The sequence below is a fragment of the Neoarius graeffei genome, chromosome 10 (genome assembly GCF_027579695.1).
Source record: "Neoarius graeffei isolate fNeoGra1 chromosome 10, fNeoGra1.pri, whole genome shotgun sequence".
NCBI classification, from domain to species: domain Eukaryota; kingdom Metazoa; phylum Chordata; class Actinopteri; order Siluriformes; family Ariidae; genus Neoarius; species Neoarius graeffei.
This window is the reverse complement of record NC_083578.1, coordinates 66,248,883-66,271,257: the sequence shown is the minus strand read 5'-3', so window position 1 is coordinate 66,271,257 and position 22,375 is coordinate 66,248,883. Positions and strand designations below refer to the sequence as shown.

At 40.2% G+C, this 22,375-nt stretch overlaps 1 protein-coding gene across 4 annotated transcripts in view; it reads left to right on the top strand.

Annotated features, from left to right (window-relative positions):
* kazna (kazrin, periplakin interacting protein a) overlaps window positions 1–22,375 on the top strand; it is a 170,990-nt gene that overhangs the window by 75,295 nt on the left and 73,320 nt on the right. The window contains exon 1 of one of the 4 annotated variants that reach the window (XM_060932143.1): window positions 7,066–7,234. The exons of the other annotated variants lie outside the window; for them this stretch is intronic. Coding sequence (XP_060788126.1) covers window positions 7,204–7,234 — 31 coding nt within the window. The 5' untranslated portion in view covers window positions 7,066–7,203. Of the gene's footprint in view, window positions 1–7,065; window positions 7,235–22,375 lie in introns of those variants that run through there. 4 annotated transcript variants of the gene reach the window in all.

The following is a 22,375-nucleotide window of genomic DNA, read 5'->3' as shown; positions in this document are numbered from 1 at the left end:
TCTCATTGTCCGGTCTTTTGGGAAATGATGAGTACTAATCTCATCAAGATTGGTGTTGCTACACCCTCCTACGATACATCTGTTAACCATTTTAATAATTACGTGATAACGTTGAAGAAATTTGCAGAAAACCACCAGGTCGTTTTCTCATAAACAAACCAACGCTGAGATGGGATTCAGAAGGAGGCATCCCGCATGCGACGTCACGAAAATCAATGTTTGCCGGGAAATCCAAATGCCAAGTTTTTTCAGAGGCGGACCAATTCGCCTCTAATGGCTTGATTTCAACTGAATTTTTCTGGTATTGCGCAAGGTAAAAAAAAAAATGGCGCAAAATGTGACACATATTTGACCAAAGTTTAATATAAAATAAGAGAATTACATTGATCTTGCTCCTAAATATACCCAAGATGTGCCCTTTAATCCAATTGAGAATCTGTGGCATAACTTGAAGATTGCTGTACACCAACGCAACCCATCTAACTTGAAGGAGTTGGAGCAGTTTTGCCTTGAGGAATGGGCAAAAATCCCAGTGGCTAGATGTGCTAAGCTAATAGAGACATGCATCAAGAGACTTGCAGCTGTAATTGCAGCAAAAGGTGGGTCTATAAAGTATTGCTGAGCCACCTTTACAATACTTTGTAAAGGTGACTTGGGGGGGGGATATTTTATGTACGCTCCAGATTTGTTTTTTTCCCCCCCCAATCTTAATTATTATTTGTGTCACAATCAAACAATTTTCACCTTTAAAGGGCTGATGACACGAACATGACTCTATGCAATTTCTTAAATAAACTATACAACATGGCAAACATTTTAGATTTCTGTTATAATTACGTGAAAAGAAGCTGTTGTTACGCAAATATCCAACTTTTAATTGCACAGCGCAAGAAAACTGGGTCCGTGGCTCGCGGCCATGTTGTGACGTCAGCGGAAGAACACGCTGCGGTTCACTGGCTGTTCTACTCTGGTTCTACTCAATGGGAATGGCGCATGAAAACGCCGGTGAACACTCTAGTGCTAGCTCTTCCTCTTCTGGGAGTCTAGAATTGTGTTGAGCTCTTCCGAATAGAATCTATGATAGCCTACCCTCTTTACCCTTTGCCTCTCGTTGCTAGGCGGCAGTTACATGAAAGCCGCAAGCTTTCACAAGCAAATACATGACTGATATCACGCCGACTTTATGATTACATTTATGATTATCATGTAGAATCTATAGCTCTACGTACCTTTATCTTATGTCGTTTCACAACACATGTTCTGACAGGAGGACTGTCTTTGGATCCGGCATAGCTACGAGTAGACCCCCTCCGGAATACTGGCAGTGTTGCCAGATTGGGATTTTTCCCGCCCAGTTGGGCAGTTTCAAGTGCATTTTGGTGGGTTTTGAACATATTTTGGGCTGGAAAACTTCAGCAGTATCTGGCAACAGCCCAAAATATGTTCAAAACCCACCAAAATGCACTTGAAACCGCTCAGCTGGCCGGGAAAAATCCCAGTCTGGCAACACTGTGTAGGCACTGCTGATGGTAGTAACACACGTTTGTGATAAACTGAACACCCAAGAGATTCTTTTAAGCTGGGAAGGGTGTCAAAACAATCCAAATCGAAGTGTTCAGAGCACAGGACGGATGTTGGTGAGGGCTCCCACTTGTCACGAGTGCGCCTGACTTGCTTCACCCACTTCGCATGCAGCTCGGGATCTCTGGGAAACTTGAATAAACTTACCCCGTCCTTGTAGGTTTTGGAGCAAAAGCCGGCAACACAACGCGAAGGCATAATAACTTTTATATATATATATATATATATATATATATATATATATATATATATATATATAAAATGTATAATAATAATGACAAACTGAACACCTCTTGCATCAACAATAAACTGGTAAGTTAGGAGGAAGGTTCTTTCGCTGACGTCATATAGCTCCTCCTCCTCTTTCGTCTCCTGGGTGCTGCAGCCCTGTCAAATTTGCCCAAATAGCCGCGTTTTTTATCATAACTTGTAAAATAGGCGCCTTCGTGAATTAATATATGGATCATCAGGAATTACTTTTTATGTTATAAAACGTCGCCAAAGATGTCAAAAACGTGTCATCAGCACTTTAAAGTGGCTGGTATGTTGTGTAAATCAAATGGTGCTAACCCTCTAAAAATCCATTTTAATTCCAGCTTGTAATGCGACAAAACAGGACAAACACCAAGGGGGATGAATACTTTTGCAAGGGGTGTGTGTAAAAAAAATATATACATGCTTACAGTGCTTTCCACAATTATTGGCACCCCTTGTAAAGATGAGTAAAAAGGGTTTGAAAAAAAATCCACTTTTTGGTGAAGTTGCTTCATCTCTCACTGAAAAAATGAGAAAAATCCAACCTTTAATTGAAATGTATTCAGAGGAGAGACAAATCCCTCATCAAGAAATCATTATTTTTAACAAAAACACTTGTGCCACTATTATTGACACCCCTGGAAATGATGGTGAACACAGTGTAACTGACGCATGTTTCCCATTTAAATTGTACATTGTTGAGTTGGAGTGTGTAGGAACTTTCAAGCTGTAATCCATGACTTCCTGGTTAACTGGGGAACAAATATGAGGCGACACAGAGGCCAAATTCCCTTAGTCATCCATGAACATGGCAAAGATAAGAGAACACAAACCAAATGAGGGAGAAGTATGTTGACCTTCATAAATAAGTCAGGGGAATGGTTATAAAAAAAATAGCTACTTGTGAAAATGCCCATTTCTACTGTTAGGGTGGTAATAATAATTTTAAAAAATGGCTGCCAGCTGGAACTGTTACAAACTTGCCCGGAAGAGACCCAAGTTTGTTTGTGTGTATATATATTCATGCCACATCATGTAATTTTTTTGAGACATTTTACTTCTCTACCCCGCCTTTCGCCCGTAGTCAGCTGGGATAGGCTCCAGCTTGCCTGCGACCCTGTAGAAGGATAAAGCGGCTAGAGATAATGAGATGAGATGAGATTTTACTTCTCTAAGAAATGGCAAAATGGTATTACAGACTTGAAGCAATGGTGTTTCATAAATGGCGAGTGAGAACACGGATAAACCTTCATCTAAACTGGCGTTCACATAACCCTGTCAAATCAAAAGAACATTCGCACAGCCACGTCCTGTATACCGCTGGGTCTCAAATTTCTTGGCGCCAGGGACCTCATTAACTATAATTTAACATAAATGTCTCACACTCCCTCAGTATTCTATTATAGCGTTTATAAACATTTATATACAGGCCTAGAAATTCATATATTTTTTTCACCAGCCAGCCGGACTAGTTACCTTCCAAAGTAACTCGCCAAACGGAAAATCAACTAGCCAAAATTTGTTCATGTATGAATTTTACTTCTGTCAAAAATAACACAAAAGAGAGCAGTTACAGTACCATTGTTCATGACTAATGTGCATTTATTTCAAGACCCGAGTATTTTGATACTGTTGTTAAATACATAAATGAGAACAACACAGAGCGCCATAATATAATATCAACAAATAATAATGTATTGGAAAACTTGGCAACTTGGTGTATGAGTATTGAAAACAAATATACTTACCATCATGACTATTGCACCCGAAATATGTCCAACATGCTTTCTGTATTTAACCATTTATGAGAGAGAAAGCATTAGGAGCTTCATATAGACTAGGAATCAACTTGAAAAAAGTTAATTATTCCATAAAAATCGTATCGCAGCCAAGGCCTACCCTGCTCCCACGTTTGCTTATAAGTCCTTTGTCGTTTCTCCTTCTCGTACGCTTTATCGGCGGCCTTTTTCTCCTCTTCAGACCGAGGTCGCTTTGTCCCCGTCTCTGGCGGTTTCAGAAAATTCCACATCGCAATGTAGCTTTGGCAGATGTAGATGTAAACAACAACAAAAACACCTGTTTAAATGGGCGATAATGTGGCCACATCTATTGAATTTGATAACGTGATTACCGCGATATTCAACGAGATGCGTTATATGCATGCGCAGTAGTGAAAAAACCGACAGCCTGACTCGTACACGATATGATTTGGAATTCTTCGGTATTTTCCGTCCTGCTGATAAACACATCGATTAACACAGACACGGCACGCGCTTAATATGTGGCGGCTTTAGTTGACGGTGTGTCTGAATCTTCGCTTCATATATATTTTTTATTTTCAACTAGCCAGCCGGGCTGGCTAGTGACAGGAATTACCCAACAAATCAAGTCGCCTCAGGCGACCGGACCACCGCTAATTTCGAGCCGTGAGATATATATTATTTATTTATTTAATAATGTCTATTTATTAAAGCAGTAGAGGGTTTTTTTTTTTCTGTACTTTCTACTGACAGAATATACCAAAAGCAAGTTTACTTTATTTATAGGCTCAGTTGTTCGAGTTATCGAGGTTTAGCTTAAATCTGTTCCATTTAAAGGAGTCAAATATGTTTAACTGTAAGACCTCATTAATAAATGTAATAGCTGTGATAAGTTGAGATTTGCATCACTGTAACTAAATCATTATCTAAAACAATCCTACATTACGTACAGTAGTGCTTGAAAGTTTGTGAACCCTTTAGAGTTTTCTACATTTCTACATAAATATGACCTAAAACAACATCAGATTTTCACACAAGTCCTAAAAGTAGATAAAGAGAACCCAGTTAAACAAATGAGACAAAAATATTATACTTGGTCATTTATTTATTGAGGAAAATGATCCAATATTACATATCTGTGAGCGGCAAAACTATGTGAACCTTTGCTTTCAGTATCTGGTGTGACCCCCTTGTGCAGCAATAACTGCAACTAAACATTTGCGGTAACTGTTGATCAGTCCTGCACACCAGCTTGGAGGAATTTTAGCCCATTCCTCCGTACAGAACAGCTTCAACTCTGGGATGTTGGTGGGTTTCCTCACATGAACTGCTCGCTTCAGGTCCTTCCATAACATTTCGATTGGATTAAGATCAGGACTTTGACTTGGCCATTCCAAAACATTAACTTTATTCTTCTTTAACCATTCTTTGGTAGAACGACTTGTGTGCTTAGGGTCGTTGTCTTGTTGCATGACCCACCTTCTCTTGAGATTCAGTTCATGGACAGATGTCCTGACATTTTCCTTTAGAATTCGCTGGTATAATTCAGAATTCATTGTTCCATCAATGATGGCAAACCGTCCTGGCCCAGATGCAGCAAAACAGGCCCAAACCATGATACTACCACCACCATGTTTCACAGATGAGATAAGGTTCTTATGCTGGAATGCAGTGTTTTCCTTTCTCCAAACATAACGCTTCTCATTTAAACCAAAAAATTCTATTTTGGTCTCATCCATCCACAACACATTTTTCCAATAGCCTTCTGGCTTGTCCACATGATCTTTAGCAAACTGCAGATGAACAGCAATGTTCTTTTTGGAGAGCAGTGGCTTTCTCCTTGCAACCTTGCCATGCACACCATTGTTGTTCAGTGTTCTCCTGATGGTGGACTCATGAACATTAAGATTAGCCAATGTGAGAGAGGCCTTCAGTTGCTTAGAAGTTACCCTGGGGTCCTTTGTGACCTCGCTGACTATTACACGCCTTGCTCTTGGAGTGATCTTTGTTGGTCGACCACTCCTGGGGAGGGTAACAATGGTCTTGAATTTTCTCCATTTGTACACAATCTGTCTGACTGTGGATTGGTGGAGTCCAAACTCTTTAGAGATGGTTTTGTAACCTTTTCTAGCCTGATGAGCATCAACAACGCTTTTTCTGAGGTCCTCAGAAATCTCCTTTGTTCGTGCTGTAATACACTTCCACAAACATGTGTTGTGAAGATCAGACTTTGATAGATCCCTGTTCTTTAAATAAAACAGGGTGCCCACTCCCACCTGATTGTCATCCCATTGATTGAAAACACCTGACTCTAATTTCACCTTCAAATTAACTGCTAATCCTAGAGGTTCACATACTTTTGCCACTCACAGATATGTAATATTGGATCATTTTCCTCAATAAATAAATGAGCAAGTATAATAATTTTGTCTCACTTGTTTAACTGGATTCTCTTTATCTACTTTTCAGACTTGTGTGAAAATCTGATGATGTTTTAGGTCATATTTATGCAGAAATATAGAAAATTCTAAAGGGTTCACACACTTTCAAGCACCACTGTACTTATATGCATAATTATTAAGTTATAAAGTGGTGTAAACTCTACACAAAGGTGGTCAGTGGTTTACGAATGGTTTAACGGATTATAACGGATATTACAGATCGCATAACCGGTCCTGGAAGAATGAGGCTAAACAGGCTTTCTTCTAGCTCCAGGGTCCCACGTTCAATCCTGAGCTCAGGTTTCTGTCCATGTGGAGTTTCTGCGCATGTTCTCCTCATGATGGTGCGAGTTTCCTCCACCTCCCAGAAAACATGTCAGAAGGTGGATTGGCTAGAACAAATTGCACCTGGGTCTTTGTGTGTGGATGGGCGTCCCATCCAGGGTGCGTTTCCATCTCGTACCTCGTGTTACTGGGATAGTTTCCGGGTCCACCATGATAAAATGGTGACTGAAAGCGAGTGTGCGCACGCGCACGAGTTCCAAGATTCTGATTTTTCTCATTCTGGTGTCATTTTTTTTTTTTTGCAGAAGATTTTATGTTCTTGTTTGAGTTGTGGTTTCTGCTATGTTTCCCAATCTGAGGATTAAAGTAAGGACGCAACCAAAAGGTTTGTCACGGATCTGGTTTTTATCGGTTGTCCCCCCCCCCCCCCCCCCATCTCCTTCGTGGTGTTTAAAACGGTAAGACGACCAATCTGAACTCTCACACAGTTATTTTGAATGCGTTTTTTTTGTATCTATTGAAATGGAGAAAGACAAAGATAAGCAGGGAATGAATGCACCTGTTTGTAATTGTACACCTTGGTTCCAGCTCCTCCCTTTCCCTCACCTGTGTGTGTGTGTTGGACTTTATGGCTTTATTTCCATGTTGTCCCTCCCAGTTAGTTTGAACAAGAGGGCAAGGGAGGAGGAGGAGGAAAGAAATCCTAGTGGTTGTTGCTCTCAGTGCAGAGAGACAGACGGAGAGAAAAGCCACCAGACAGAGGAGGACACCGTGAGTCAGACGTTTAATGATTGGTTCTCTGTTCGAGGTCACGGGTCTGATGTTATAATTGTTAAAAATGAAGTGAGAGTGTTGGAGAAGTGCTGGAAAGAAAACGTGAAATGAAGTCGAACAGAGAGGAGAGGAAAACCGGTGAGTAGCTGGTGTTTTGGTTGGTTGTCTTTTCGAGAAGACTGAAATGTTCACTGGGCTCGATTACACACAAGAAGCAATTAAAGCTGTGAATGAATAATTCTGCTCTGTGTGGGCCGAGTGAGGCTGGAGGTGGGCGGTTCCTGACCACGCAGAGACGTCAAACCTGTTACGATCTTTGGACCTGTTTACTTTTAAACCGAGGTATTAGGGACATGGAAAGAAAATACTGTTTATATTCATAACCCTACCTGTTTATCACTACCGGCGTGTGAATGTAATGGAACAATGAGAGGAGGTTTCTAACCTGCTCTGTGATGAAGGCGTGTGTGCACTCGCGTGTTTAGATGGTACAAAGCATTTCAGGCTTTGGATTTAGTTTTTGAAAATGAAGTGCGATTTTTGAATTGATTCTCAGTCTGAGCTCATAAGGTTCACAGCTCACAAGTCATTGCTTTCAGTACATCACACGATAATCTGTCTTGGCCTTAGCTCCGTGTTTCTTCATTTCTAACTTCATCTTTCATCTCCTCCTCAATTCACTCTGGGATTTCGTACTCTCTTGGGGCTTTGTGCTCATTCACTGTCTGTTGTGGTTCTGTTCCTTTTTTCTACTTAAATAAATAGCCTCGCAGAAGAGGCTTTTTGAGGCTACAGCCACATTTTAAAACGGTGTTTTTAAAGGAAAACGACGTCCGTCCAGATGAGAATTTTAGCTCAATCATTTTATTGGCCAAGTATGTTGGAATTTGGTTCCGGCAGTTGGCGTCTCTCTAGCGATGCAGAAAAGGGGAAATAAAAAGGGGGGGGGGGGGGGGGGGGGGTGAAAATATGTATATATAATGTACAATATTGACAATAGATATGAGACAATATAAATAATGATTATACATACAGGACACTTTTTCAATGGAATAAAAAATGTATTCCCTTCTAGCGGGTTTCATTCATTTGATTTGACAGCATGCAATATTGTTAGCATATCGCTTATCCTATGTGTATTACGTCACTCTACCCAATGGAGAACGAGCGTTGAATATGGTTTGATATTGCATGGTTGTCAAGACAACATGTCACACCTAAGCGCCGTAAAACTTCCATGCTAGCGAGCAACTGTGACAATCTGTAAACAGGCATGGCCACCAGGTTTGCTTCACTAAATACGGAAGATTTTGAGAGAATTTTGAAAGAGAGAGACTCATTGAACACCCGAAAGGAGTGTGCATGTATAGTAGTAGTAGTAATAATATAATATTGCCTGGCTTTTTTTCATGGTATATCGGATATATTCCATTCAGCTAGCATGATACTGAACTCGTCTTCGACTTGTATCATTTAATAACGCAATCTACAATAACTATTTATATATAATATACAATAGCTATCTATAGTTAAGTTATTCCACGAAATCGAGTCGTATATGAGCTGATGAGGCGCATAGCACCAAGTTGGCTATCAGCCATGTGCGACAAGATTGAGTGGAATAACGGTTTTATTCTATCCACATTCACGGGATTTTGAGGAACGGAGCATTTTTATTTTTTGCAAATTCGATAAATATAAACCTCATACAAAACATCTGACAAAATTTCCGCTTAGAATGTAAACAAACCGGTGAAATGACCGTAGCAATTTGTGAAAAATGCTGCTATAATAATTTTTGAAAAATAAAAAAAAGATGCGTTCTTACCATCACATACTTTTATTCCATATTTTGTTGCTTTTTTGTTTGTTGTTGTTATCGAGTAGTTTTTGTTTCATCCTCAGTTGGTTCAGCAACACGCGCCGCCATTTTGTTTTCCTCCACTCACAGTATATGAGCTGATAGCCTAGTAGTAGATTGGGCCTTATAACTCATATGAGCAATCGCACGCCAATCAGATCGTGCGATTTGCTCATATCCAGTGAATGTGGATAAAATAAACAATATAATAGAATATCTGTCTATAATAATATCTATAGTATACTATAGCTATAAAATATTATGGATAAAAATATCTACCGGTGTAATGTGCAGTATACATTATAACTTCATCTGCTATCAACAATATAAATAGTGCACAATATGTGGGATATTTACAGACAATATACAAAAAGTATACACAACAGTCAGCGTACACAGTGCAGTGAGGGAGTGCGAACAAGGGTACGTTACGGGAGGTACAAGTGGTACAATAGTATAATGGCATGGATGGTCCAGGTCAGATATTTTATGATATTGATGGCACGGGGAAAGATTATTTCTCTGTATCAGAAATGATCTCTGTCCATATGAGTCATAGGTCGCGTTAACCGACAATTGTCCGTCATTGACGGATTTTTTTTTTAGCTATGATGGAAAAATCTGAAGGCCGTCGGTCATTTTGACAGATGTTTACCGTTACCATTACCAATAACAATAATAGCCTAATAATAACAATAATAAAACATAATGAAACACACAGTTGAAATGATTGGCAAGTTGTGGCAGTTTTCTCTTACATACAGTATACATAGTCTTCACTGCCGTCACTTTCAATCTGAGCCGACGTTGCGGCGAGTCTTGATGTTCAGTGCATCATGTATACACTGTAGCCACTGCGCAAGGCTGTTCGCCCCATCGCGCTCCTGACCGCGCTCTGACTTTTCTAACCACTAGCACAGTGAGATGGATTAATGTTTCCCTTTTCTGCAGAAGACACGTCATTTTTGCTATTAAAAAAAGAGATGCATTGGGTTGTGTCGTTTCCCTGCCTGTACAATAGCGCTTATTTAGGCTAGTTGTTTTCTTGTTTTTAAAATGAAACAAATGTCGATTTATTGTATTCTTCCCCAGCAAGCTTAGGAAGCTTAGGAACATCACTGCTCGAATATCTGCTAAACTATCATTTTAATGAGAGCATGGGTAGACAAACTAACATTTAAACATAACTTCGTTTTATTTAAGACCTTCCATGTCAGGTTCCAGGCTCCGCCGAGCCGAGACGCGGGGTGCAGCTGCACCACTGGTGCAGAAAGACCGCATGCTGCAGGATTTCCTCCCTATGAAGAGAGTACTAGCAGGGTCGGGAAATCCAACTTTCAGAGGCTCTTGCCGGCTTCTGATCACTTCCCTGGGAGAAATGTTTCCCGACTTCAGAACTTTGGCTGAAGTGGCGCTGGTTATTCCAGTCTCCAGTGTCGCAGCAGAGCGCGGGTTCAGCCTTCAGAATAAAATTAAAACGTCAATGAGAAGTCGTCTGTCCGAGGCAAAGACGCCAAATTTAATGACAATTGCCTCGGCAGCAGTCTCCGTTGACGACTTTGATTATGCACAAGCGAGCTGCCAATTTAAATCCATGCGGGCCAGAAGGAAGGTTTGAGCTCACGCAAACAGGTCAAATTAGATCGTCACTTAAATCGTTGTAGTGGACTGTTCATATTTTAACTGCAATTGTCTTGCTACGTTGTAAAATAACATTGTTCATATACCCGTTAAGGCACAACAGCCGCAATGTTTTTAGCGGAGGGAAAATGGGTTCACAAGTGACCGAACGTCAGAATCTCTGTTCATCTTTTTGCATCATAAATAAATGATTAAATAATACAAGCTTGTTCTGTGAATTAATTTTTAAATGAAAATGAGTCCATGAAAACACAAGTTATTAAATATATAGCATTTATAGCCTATATACATTGTCATTTAAAAGTTAAAATAAAATGACCGATAATAATGGACAATGACGGAATTTTTACGACCCTGTCCGTCAAAATGACGGACAATGAAAAAGTGTAGCGTAACCACTGATATGAGTACACCTTAAAACGCATATCACATGACCATTCACGTACACTGGGCATGTGTGTGCCTGTATAAACAGCTAATGCTTTTTTTTTGTTGTTATTAAAGAACAAGATGACATTGTTAGAGCGTGGCACATCAGGGAAGGATACGGCATGATTTATAAGGCCCAATCAGGAAGCGAAAGTGGATCATCTACGCCATCGTTTTTAAACATCTCTGTTTTTGGGCTTTTAAAAGCCCAAAAAAATATCTTTAAAAAAAAAACATCTCTGTTTTTGCTGTCTTCAAAGAGTTTTCAAACTAAAATGGATCCAGCAGCATTTCAGCAGTCTCAGTTTTTGACACTCAAAAACTCCAGAGTAGAATGGGCACTCGCCATAAACGTAGCAAAAGTGATGCTTTTTAAAACTAAAACATAATAATATAAATACGGAGGTGATTTATAGGAAATCCCGTGCGCTGATTGGTCGAAAGATTGACTATTTCTCGATAATCACCTCGAGCGACTCGACAAAATGGCGGCCAGTTGTTTCGTCACCGTAAGTGAAGAAGAATTAGAAATTATGAAAGAAAATGCTGCTCCTAAAAGCACTAAAGATGCTGTGAAGTTTGGTCTAAATCTATTCAAAGGCAAGGTGGAATTGTGATTTTTATTTTATCGATTTCAAAACAGGAGCGGCACGGTGGTGTAGTGGTTAGCGCTGTCGCCTCACAGCAAGAAGGTCCTGGGTTCGAGCCCCGGGGCCGGCGAGGGCCTTTCTGTGTGGAGTTTGCATGTTCTCCCCGTGTCCGCGTGGGTTTCCTCCGGGTGCTCCGGTTTCCCCCACAGTCCAAAGACATGCAGGTTAGGTTAACTGGTGACTCTAAATTGACTGTAGGTGTGAATGTGAGTGTGAATGGTTGTCTGTGTCTATGTGTCAGCCCTGTGATGACCTGGCGACTTGTCCAGGGTGTACCCCGCCTTTCGCCCGTAGTCAGCTGGGATAGGCTCCAGCTTGCCTGCGACCCTGTAGGACAGGATAAAGCGGCTAGAGATAATGAGATGAGATTTCAAAACAAAGTATTTTATGTAAGTCGGCGTAGATAAGTGACAAATCTGTGCCGCCTTTTATTACATTTGCATGGCGGTTTTGAAGATTGAAAAATTATTTTTAATATGATTTTTTTTTTAAATAATAAACTGTGTATTAATACTAAAACAGTTATCTGCCCCAGGCTCAGTGAATATCGGTGAATGAAAACCTCGACTTCGTCTAATTTATTATTCACCGATATTCACCTCGCCTTCGGTGAATAATTGTTGATTAGTGCGGGCGTAACAATAGCGAGTCTGGTATGTTTTGTCAATAAGCATGGCCAAGAACTGCGTACTTTGACAGACACCATTTTGATCGACGTGGCAGATGACCAAGATTTGACCTTTTCCCACAGACAAACATGCAAGATCATTTTCAAACCAAACTAACTTTTGAAAACAGGATTCTGTGAGCCTTTTTCACTCGCTGAATACGTACATCTTGCTCTGAAAAATTTATCGTGTCACGAAAGTTAGCACACAACCAGCACACACTCCTGCTCACAACCAGCACGCGGACGTGTGTATGCATAGAAGTAGAGAGAGCCAATTTGATTGCAGCCTTCAACGTTCAGAAAAGTGCATGAAGGATCTCGGATGCACGGCAGAGCGAAGCATCAGAGGCTGAAACTGAACTCCTTTTAATGGAATATTTTGGTGGCATGAACCTGCCTTGATGAATCATGCTACCATACTAAGCTGTAAAATGACTATGAACATTTTATAACGTATCCTTTTATGAAGTGAATTCTACTGTTCAATACAGAATTTGTGCATCTTAGAAAGATACCCAGTGAAAGAAACTCTTCAGCAGAGCAAGAACTTGTTAGATGTTCGTCAAGCAGTAAGGCAGCCACAGCGACAAGGAGTCGTCCTTTTATTTTGATTTTAGACGCTCACTGGCCGTGCTGTGAAATTTGTGCATGCAGACGCTCATCCGAGTTTCCAAATCTGTCATTGCGTCACGCTTGAATATCTTCTATCGTGAGTACCATCATTAAAAAGCTTATCTCTGCTTTCCAAAGAAATGTGTCTCGTTAAGATCTGTTCAGTACTTTTGGAGTACAATAGAGTAAAAACTGCTCGCGTGACGTCTGGAAACTGCCGGTGCTTTTTGAGTCACGGGAAAGTGGTCAGGCCTCTCTCTTTTAGCCTAGGTCACAACCGGACGTACGATTTTTTTTTTGGCCGTGCGATTTTTGGCGTTTCCCAAATCACTGCGTTTTTTTTGTTCATGGAGAAAGATGCACGTTGGCCGTAAGTTTGTCTTGCAACCTGAAAAAAACGTAAGCGCCCGTAGAGTTTGTTTGACATGACAAAGAACCTCTGCGGCCAGTCTACGGCTCGAAAATCAGCACGTCACACGCGCGCCCTCCATACGTTTTTTGCACGTAGACCGGCCGTAGGAGCACGTACGGCCAGTTGTGACCGAGGCTTTTCTTAAAGATATTTTTTTGGGGCTTTTTTCACCTTTATTGGATAGGACCGTGTAGAGACAGGAAATGAGCGGGAGAGAGAGATGGGGAGGGATCGGGAAATGACCTCGGGTCGGAATCAAACCCAGGTCCCTGGATTTATGGTATGGCGCCTTATCCACCTGAGCCACGACGCTCCCAGGCCTCTCTCTTTTGTGATCGGTTTCCAACTGGATTACTCTTGAATATCAATCATATAGCTAACCCCTATAGGGATGTGCTCTAGCGCTCGCTGTTTCTGATGAAGTATTCAGCAAAATTTTCCATCAGCTAGTTTTGATGTTATGATTCACAGGAGACTTTTGAAGCGAGTTTTCATAGCTTTACCTACTTTATTTTTTCAAATCAAACTGAGTCATGTAAATAAGTAACTATTTTAGAGTATAAATGCAGTTGTTTTGATGAAAAATATTGAGATCTTAGTGGTCGGAATGAGATTTTTTTAAAAAAACCGGAAGTCAGAAACACGAGCGTCAATTTCAGTTCAATTAACTGGAATTGTGATCGGTTTCCAACTGGATTACTCTTGAATATCAATCATATAGCTAACCCCTATAGGGATGTGCTCTAGCGCTCGCTGTTTCTGATGAAGTATTCAGCAAAATTTTCCATCAGCTAGTTTTGATGTTATGATTCACAGGAGACTTTTGAAGCAAGTTTTCATAGCTTTACCTACTTATTTTTTCAAATCAAACCGAGTCATGTAAATAAGTAACTATTTTAGAGTATAAATGCAGTTGTTTTGATGAAAAATATTGAGATCTTAGTGGTCGGAATGAGATTTTTTTAAAAAAACCGGAAGTCAGAAACACGAGCGTCAATTTCAGTTCAATTAACTGGAATTGTTTATTGGATGTGGATCACATTTTAGTTTTTTCGAGTTTAGCCTTGAAAGCTGTGAATATTAATCGAAATAATCATTTCTGTTCTTTCATATAAATACCAGTAGGCCCTACGTAGCGGCACGGTGGTGTAGTGGTTAGCGCTGTCGCCTCACAGCAAGAAGGTCTGGGTTCGAGCCCTGTGGCCGGCGAGGGCCTTTCTGTGCGGAGTTTGCATGTTCTCCCCGTGTCCGCGTGGGTTTGCTCCGGGTGCTCCGGTTTCCCCCACAGTCCAAAGACATGCAGGTTAGGTTAACTGGTGACTCTAAATTGAGCGTAGGTGTGAATGTGAGTGTGAATGGTTGTCTGTGTCTGTGTCAGCCCTGTGATGACCTGGCGACTTGTCCAGGGTGTACCCCGCCTTTCGCCCGTAGTCAGCTGGGATAGGCTCCAGCTTGCCTGCGACCCTGTAGAAGGATAAAGCGGCTAGAGATAATGAGATGAGATGAGGCCCTACGTAGAAATACAAAGGCTTACTGAGCACAAAGAGGATATTAGAAATATTTATTTATTTATTTTTATTTTGATGGAGAATGGTAGATGTGAAATGACATTCAGTGCTTATTTATGCATATTTTATAATTAACATTGATGTCTCCTTCTCTGTGATGTATAAATGAGTTAAGATCAGCTTTATATTGCACAAATAAAGCCATTTGGTGAAACTTTGAAGAAGAGAGTGTACCGATTTAATGGTTTTACCAAATTAGCATATTAATAAGAATTAAATACTAATTTGCATAATTGTTTTTTACTACATTTTTCAAACTTTGTATTGCCTGCCAATTTCCATATAAATATCTTGGGGGGAAAAAAGTTATTCAGAAAAAAAAAAAAAACATTTGATCTCCTTCGTTAATGAGGCCCATTTTGGACCATGTGACCCGAATACATCATATAACGGCAGTTTTTTAAAAATGAAGCCGTACTTTCAGCCCTTGATTTGTAATATTTCAAGAGCAGATGAACATTTTAATTCTGTAAAAAGTACGTTATTCTGCTCTCAATTATGAATTCAGTGACACCAGTTTCAAACAATTTGGATTAAATTTGAATTTTCACCTGATATGCCTACTCTTATGCAGTATTGTGTGCAGGCTTCAATAATAAAAAAGCATATTTCTTTTGCGTGACATGCAGCGTTGCAGGGAACCAAAGATCGATCATTATGGAATACGCAAAATGAATAAAAGCATCTGAGGTGCATACTTGCTGTATCCCCATGAGTGAATATGCAACGATATGTGCAGCCGAGTTTTGGAAAACAAGTAGATCGGTTGCTTTTGTAGTTATGTTCTTGAAAAACTCAACCAGATGACGAGTTTTCTCCTCTCGATTTCTCATCTATACCGTTCTGGTCTAAAGTCATGACTTTTTGGGAAGATATACTGGAATATTCCTTTTATCTCAAGTCAGATATGACTGAAATAAGAGAGGTCATTGGACGAATAAAGTGCATGAAGTTCACACTAATCCAAGGCAGTTCAGGTGTTTTGTTTTTTCTTCCTCTGGTTCACGTGTGGGGACTAAAACACGAAGAGGCATGTTATAATCAGGAAAATAATCATTGATGCGGTGGAGAGACGGAGCCCAGTGTGAAGCTGAAGTTGATTTATTTTCCTAGAGCCGCACATTCTGCTCAAGTGTTTTGTTTCTCTTGTACTATAGCAATCTGGCAATGATGACATTTTATTATTGCTATTAAAGAATGGCGCTTTTTAAAATCCGTTTATACCGTTGTTTTATATTTAGTGTTGTCGGGTCCATGAAATAAACATCACTATAGATATAAATCCTTCACTTGGCTCGTTCGTTTTCTCTCTCTCCCTCTTGAAGTGACTAAGGCAGTAAAACACGTCATCTTACTGCGAAAGTGCAAGGTCGTCCATCTTTAGAACAGCGTTACTTCTGACTGATATAAAGCTCTGACGCTGGAGCGTCCATAAACGTCCATAAACGTTAAACAACCACCACCTTACGGCAGATTCTACCATAACAGAGGCCAGTTAAGTCCCATCTCCTTAAATTGCTGAATTGATTATTTTGATCATTCTATTAAGTTTTTCTAGTAGCATTTGGGGTCTTGGACATTCACAGTAAATTTTAGGACAGTAGTCCTGGTAACTAATTAATAAAAGCCTGACATGACAGACATGCTAAATGACAATAGAAACACATCGGTTTCTATCATCAAAATCTGACAGACAAACTAACGTCTACCATCATATTCTGACAGACACTCTAGATGACAATAGCAACAAAACTGTTTCTTACATTATTAATCTGACAAATGTAGTAATAATATTAAATACCTCATCACTAGAACCAAATAATAAAATAAAATATTGAAATAAAGATAAAATTTATTTTCAGAATTGAAATATCAACAATAATTGTCAGAACAGTGACGATAGACACGACTGTGTCACTTTCGCGGGGAAATAACACATTGAAATGGCCTGTCGGCTGAAAGGGTCGCAAGTGGCTCTGATTTATCTCAACTTACGATGGTTTTCCTCCAGAAAAATTTAAATATGAATGCACAAATATATTCTCAATGTTTCTATCGTCAAAGATTTCTATCGTCAGGATAGCTGACTGAAAATCTTACCTTGATTTATTTGATGAAATCTAGCTGTCAGAACTCCAAGTCTTGCCCGGAAGTAAATGTCTGCTGTCACAAAAATCATGCGCAGTAGAATTTCCTCTTTGCGTCAGTCGACATGTGCGTGGTGAGCAGGGATTTAAACCAGAATTTTTTTCCTATTGGTTCGTTCCGAACAGAAACGGAATTTTAACGTTTCCGGTTTTGGGTTCCACCATTAAATAGACGTTCCCGAACCGGTTAGAACAAAAAAATTTCGCTCCCGGAACGGTTAATTACGTTCCCTGTCAGCTGTTTAACAAATGGCTATAAAATTATGTCTCTGTCTCATCCAGCTTAAGCCAAATGTAGGCTAATTCTATTACAACCTTCATTAAATAAGACAAGAAATAATTCAAAACAATTATTATTTCAAATGTTGGCGATTTGGATTCTCAGTATGTCTTCCCATCTACACAAACAGAAAAAGTGCCAAAAATGAAAGAGAATTCGTTTAGTGTGTTACCAAAGGCTAGTCAGGCCCTATGCACTGATAGACTAACAGAGGTTAACGTCATTTAATGTTCGCGAGCCTCTCATTAACGTGGACGAATATATTGATATCGTGTTTGAAATTGACGTTTTTGAATAACGATAGACTGCAATATTTACCTCTTATTTAAGATGTTGAGACGTGATAGTAGTCCACCTTCCCGCTCTCTCCATTCAGTCAGCGAACGTCACACAGGAAGTGAACCCCAGCGGGTCATAGAAACTTGCGCAGGAGAAGAATGACTTTTTTATTTGTAGGCTACGGAAACTTTGAGGAACGAAATAAAAACCGGTATTAACCGGTTACCATTATTTTTAATAAGCGGTTCTGTTCTGGAACATAAAAAATAATAAAGTTTCTGGTTTCGTTTCTGTTCCATGTGAAATAGAAAAAGTTCCCGGTTTTCGTTTTCGTTCCTTGAACCGGTTCAAAACCCTGGTGGTGAGGGCTTGAGTTTTGCTATTGTCAGGTGCATTTGACTGACAGACTGACGATAGCATTTTTTTAAAAATAACTGTGGGCTTCTCTCGTGAACGAAATAGTTTTTTCGCTGTTAATCTATTTCAACTCTATCTGTTGACACCCAAAAATTATAAAGCCCGCTTCCACACGATAACTACCAAAGATCCATAATGGCCGAGTCTTATCGTCAGGTCATCTGACAGAAATTCACTGACGGTAGCAACAGGGATAATGAAAGTGATTTTTAAAATGGGAGTTATGTCTGTCAGATATGTCAAAGAAATAGAACTTTATTCTTTAAAAATCTTTTATTGATCTACTCAGTGTATTTTTAAATGACGTGCTGTTTTAGAAGACCAAATACCATATTTTCAATCTTGAAAATATTACCTCACTGAAAAAAGGACAAGAAAAATGTCTTATTTTGTGGGCAAGTGGTTAATGGATCCAGTTACGGTAGAATCTGCCTTACAGGAATCTCAATCTGTTCTCTCTAAATACAGTTTAAAAGAGTTTATTCTAGTCGCTTATTATTAGACTTGAACTATGTGAGTGTCCTACAAGTTTCTGTGATTTTAGATGTACAGTAACTATAGAAACAAGAACTGTATTAGAAGGAGTACATATTAATATGAACCTATTATTTGTTGTGAGAGCTGCTGTTATAGGAAATTAATCACCTGCTGATCAGTTAGATTCGGGGACTCGACAGTACAGCGGCATAAAGCCTATAATTTTCTGGTTCTGTAATTATGTTCCTGTGGCTAAATTTGGCATTAAGCAGCTGCATAAAGCATAATGATATTCAAGTGCTTTAAGTAATGCAGACGTTTTGTGAAAGCAGATGGTAAACCTCATTCTGTTGTACACAAAGCAAACTAAGGTCATTTATCCATTTCGCAGCTTGATTCATGGCTAACTTTTGCCAGCTGGACTGGAGCTTGTATTTACATTCTTTTTCGTATTGCAATCTCTTTCAACTCTTTTCACGCTTGTTGTTTCAGAATCTGATGCTTTCTGTACATCATTATAGGCATGTTTAGGCCTTCGGTACCACCAATAAAACCCTCTCAAATCAGCGTGAGGTGAACAGCATAGACTGTGAAATCCTAATGCACAAGCTCTCAACTGGAAACTACACACACAAAATGCACAGGGGGGAAAAAACCTCACGGAATTTAAATCAAATGTGTACACTGGTTCCACACGATGGAATTAAGTTGCATTAACACAAATGGTTTTAGTGCATCCAGCATGATTTCATCATGTATTTTCAAATCCCTGAATCGCTCTCAAACCCACAGCGCTGGCGTTTCAACAGCCACATTACCACTGCACATACAGGAATCATGTCAATACTATAGTTACATAATTATTTCCGTTCAGTGCCTCGCAAGATAAATTTTTTTGCAGTCCAAATCCTGCGCTCTGATTGGCTGGCGAGCGGGTCCTTATCCTACGGTACGGACCCCGGTTATGGACCCCGGTTACGAACCTCTGGCAACTCGCTCATTCACAACAACAAAAAAACAGTAGCATTTTTTGTCAACGTTTATCTTTTTTTATAAGATTTATTTATAAGATTATCAAAAATCTTAAATTTTTGCCAGCATTTCTCAGGAGAATAGCATTAATTTTACAGCATGGATAGCAATAATGACGGTGTTCACAGCAAAAGCGAGTTTTACTCCCCTGAGGAAGAAGAAATAAAAGAAAACATTTCAGGAGAAAGCTAAAAACCTGTAATTTGCTAACACCGAGCAAAAACATGGCTGAATCCTGAATGACTCAATTTTGTATAAATAGGGGACTACATAGGCGGCAAAATGTAGGGGTTTTTTTTTTTCCTGCCATGGAAGTGAACTTGTATACCGAGGAGGAAGCCATTTGCATTACAGCCGTGAATGAGGATTCAAAATAGTATTAATTTTACAGCATGGATAGCGATAACGACAGTGTTCACAGCGAAAGCGAGTTTGACTATGCTGAAGAAGACAAAATAAAAAAACATTTCAGGAGAAAGCTAAAAACCTCTAACTTGCTAACAGTTTGATCTCATTAGTTAATAAGGCCCATTTTGGACCATGTTATCCTAATACACATTACGTTAGGTAAAAACTTGAAACCAGTACAATCTCTTCTTCAAAGTTTCACCCAATGGCTTTATTTATGCAATATAAAGGTCATAAGACTGTATAACTTTGGTCGAGCAAAAACATGTCTGCATCCTGAATGACTCAATTTTGTATAAATAGGGGACTACATAGGCGGCAAAAAGTAGTTTTGTTTTGTTTTTTCTGCCATGGAAGTGCACTTGTATACCGAGGAGGAAGCCATTTGCATTACAGCCGTGAATGAGGATTCAAAATGGCAGCTCGGCTCAGTTTTCCCTTTCGGGTGCTCTCGTTTTCTGTTAGAATTTGGTAAAGAAAAAAATCAATATATTATTTAAAAGCTCAAGGTCGGTCCATATGGTGAAATACCGTGACCTCGGCCTTGAATACTGACCTCGGCCCAGAGGGCCTCGCTCAGTACTTTCAAGACCTCGGTCACGGTATTTCACTATACGGACCTCCCAGCTGGTAAATAACATGTATGTAATTGGGGTATGTTAGCACTACTAGTACGTAGTTATTACCTGTGAACCTGATTTACTCTGAATGTCGAGGAATTGCACCATTAACTAAAGGGAGTCGAACATCAAATACCTTTGTATCACACAGGTCTAGAAGGCCCAGATTTCGGACACAGGGAATATGTTTTCACGGTGTTCTGTCAAAATGGCGTAAATCGCTCCCTGGGTCACCTCAGTGATGTAGACTCGGCTGTAGCGTTAGTCTCCGGCGAGAAGCGCTGATTGTGAGGTCCTGTACAATCGAAACTCTCAGACGAGTCGGGGAGGGGATTCCCCACCGAGGCTGCACGCAGTGTGTTAGCACAAGCATGTAGCCTACAGGAAATGAATAGTGTGTTGGATTAGCACTAATCCCATGTTTTGGCAAATCGAAAATGTTGTCTTGGGCCCCTCTGGGGTGTCACCAATCCATGTATGAAGTATGTGCATCCAGCCATGTCGATTTGCACAGGTGAACAGAGAGACACAGCCTTCCTTTAGTAGTGTGTATAGATATGGATTGATCATGCTCAGTCTAGTAATAAGAAACTTGTTTAAATAAAGTTTAGCATTAGAAATGAAATTGCATATTTGTATGTAAACGATATATATTTTCTCTTAAATCTGACCGACCACATCGTCCATTAACGACATGAGCATTTCAGCATGACTATTAGAAATAATCCCAGTCAGCCAGTGGACTAAACCCATGACACCTGCTCGATGGACGTCACTTTCAAATCAAGTTTAAAAATCTGTCACAAGGCAGCACACCACTAAGAGGAATCTGTAGCCTTATATAGGGGTGTGAAGCAACAGTGTCACTCACCGATGACGCGACACTAACAGTGATGCTGATTGGTCGTGGCGTAGTGGTTAGCAATGTCGCCTCACAACAAGAAGGTTCTTGGTTCAAGCCCAGTGGCTAACGGGGGGGCCTTTCTATGTGGAGTTTGCATGTTCTCCCCGTGTCTGCATGGTTTTCCTCCGGGTGCTCCGGTTTCCCCCAAAGACATGGGGTTGGGTTAACATGGGGCGGTCATGGCCTGAAGGTTGGGCTGAAGTGCCCTTGAGCAAGGCACCTACAAACCCCCCACCCCCAAGGAGGCGGCTTCTTGCTTCTTACATTCCTCATTTTTCTCCAACGGTGCCAATTCCATCTGTACGGCCATCGCAGCTCTTTAATAGATTTCATTTCATGTGACTAACTTAAGTTTATTGACCTACATTCCGAATCACTTTCAACAGAAGTGCCAATTGTACATAAAGTGCATGATTGCGTAAAGCTAGCCACCATGGTCAGTGATGCATCTCAACCTTCCAGAAGGCCTGAAGTGATTTCCCCACAAAGGAAAGATGGGATTGGTTACTTTTAGGTTTGTTGGTGATTAATTGGATGAAACTTGAAAATTGGATGGCCGTCTGTCCAGCTCTGTCTTAATGGGTAAAGCAAGATTGGGTACGTGGCCACCACCAAAATTAAAAGCGCCCATTGGAAAATTTTACCACTTTTGCTTCCAACCAGAGCTTGAGACTGTTAGGACGCTCTGTAGGTACAGTGGTGCACTGTGTAGCCATACCAACTCGCAACTCCTGGATTCCCGATTTGATCCTGAACTCAGGTTACTGTCCATGTGGAGTTACTTGTGTTCTCCCTGGGTTCTCCTACCACAAACCATGCCAGTATATAGATTAGTGAAGATAAATTGCCCCTAGGTGTGACTGTGCGTGTAC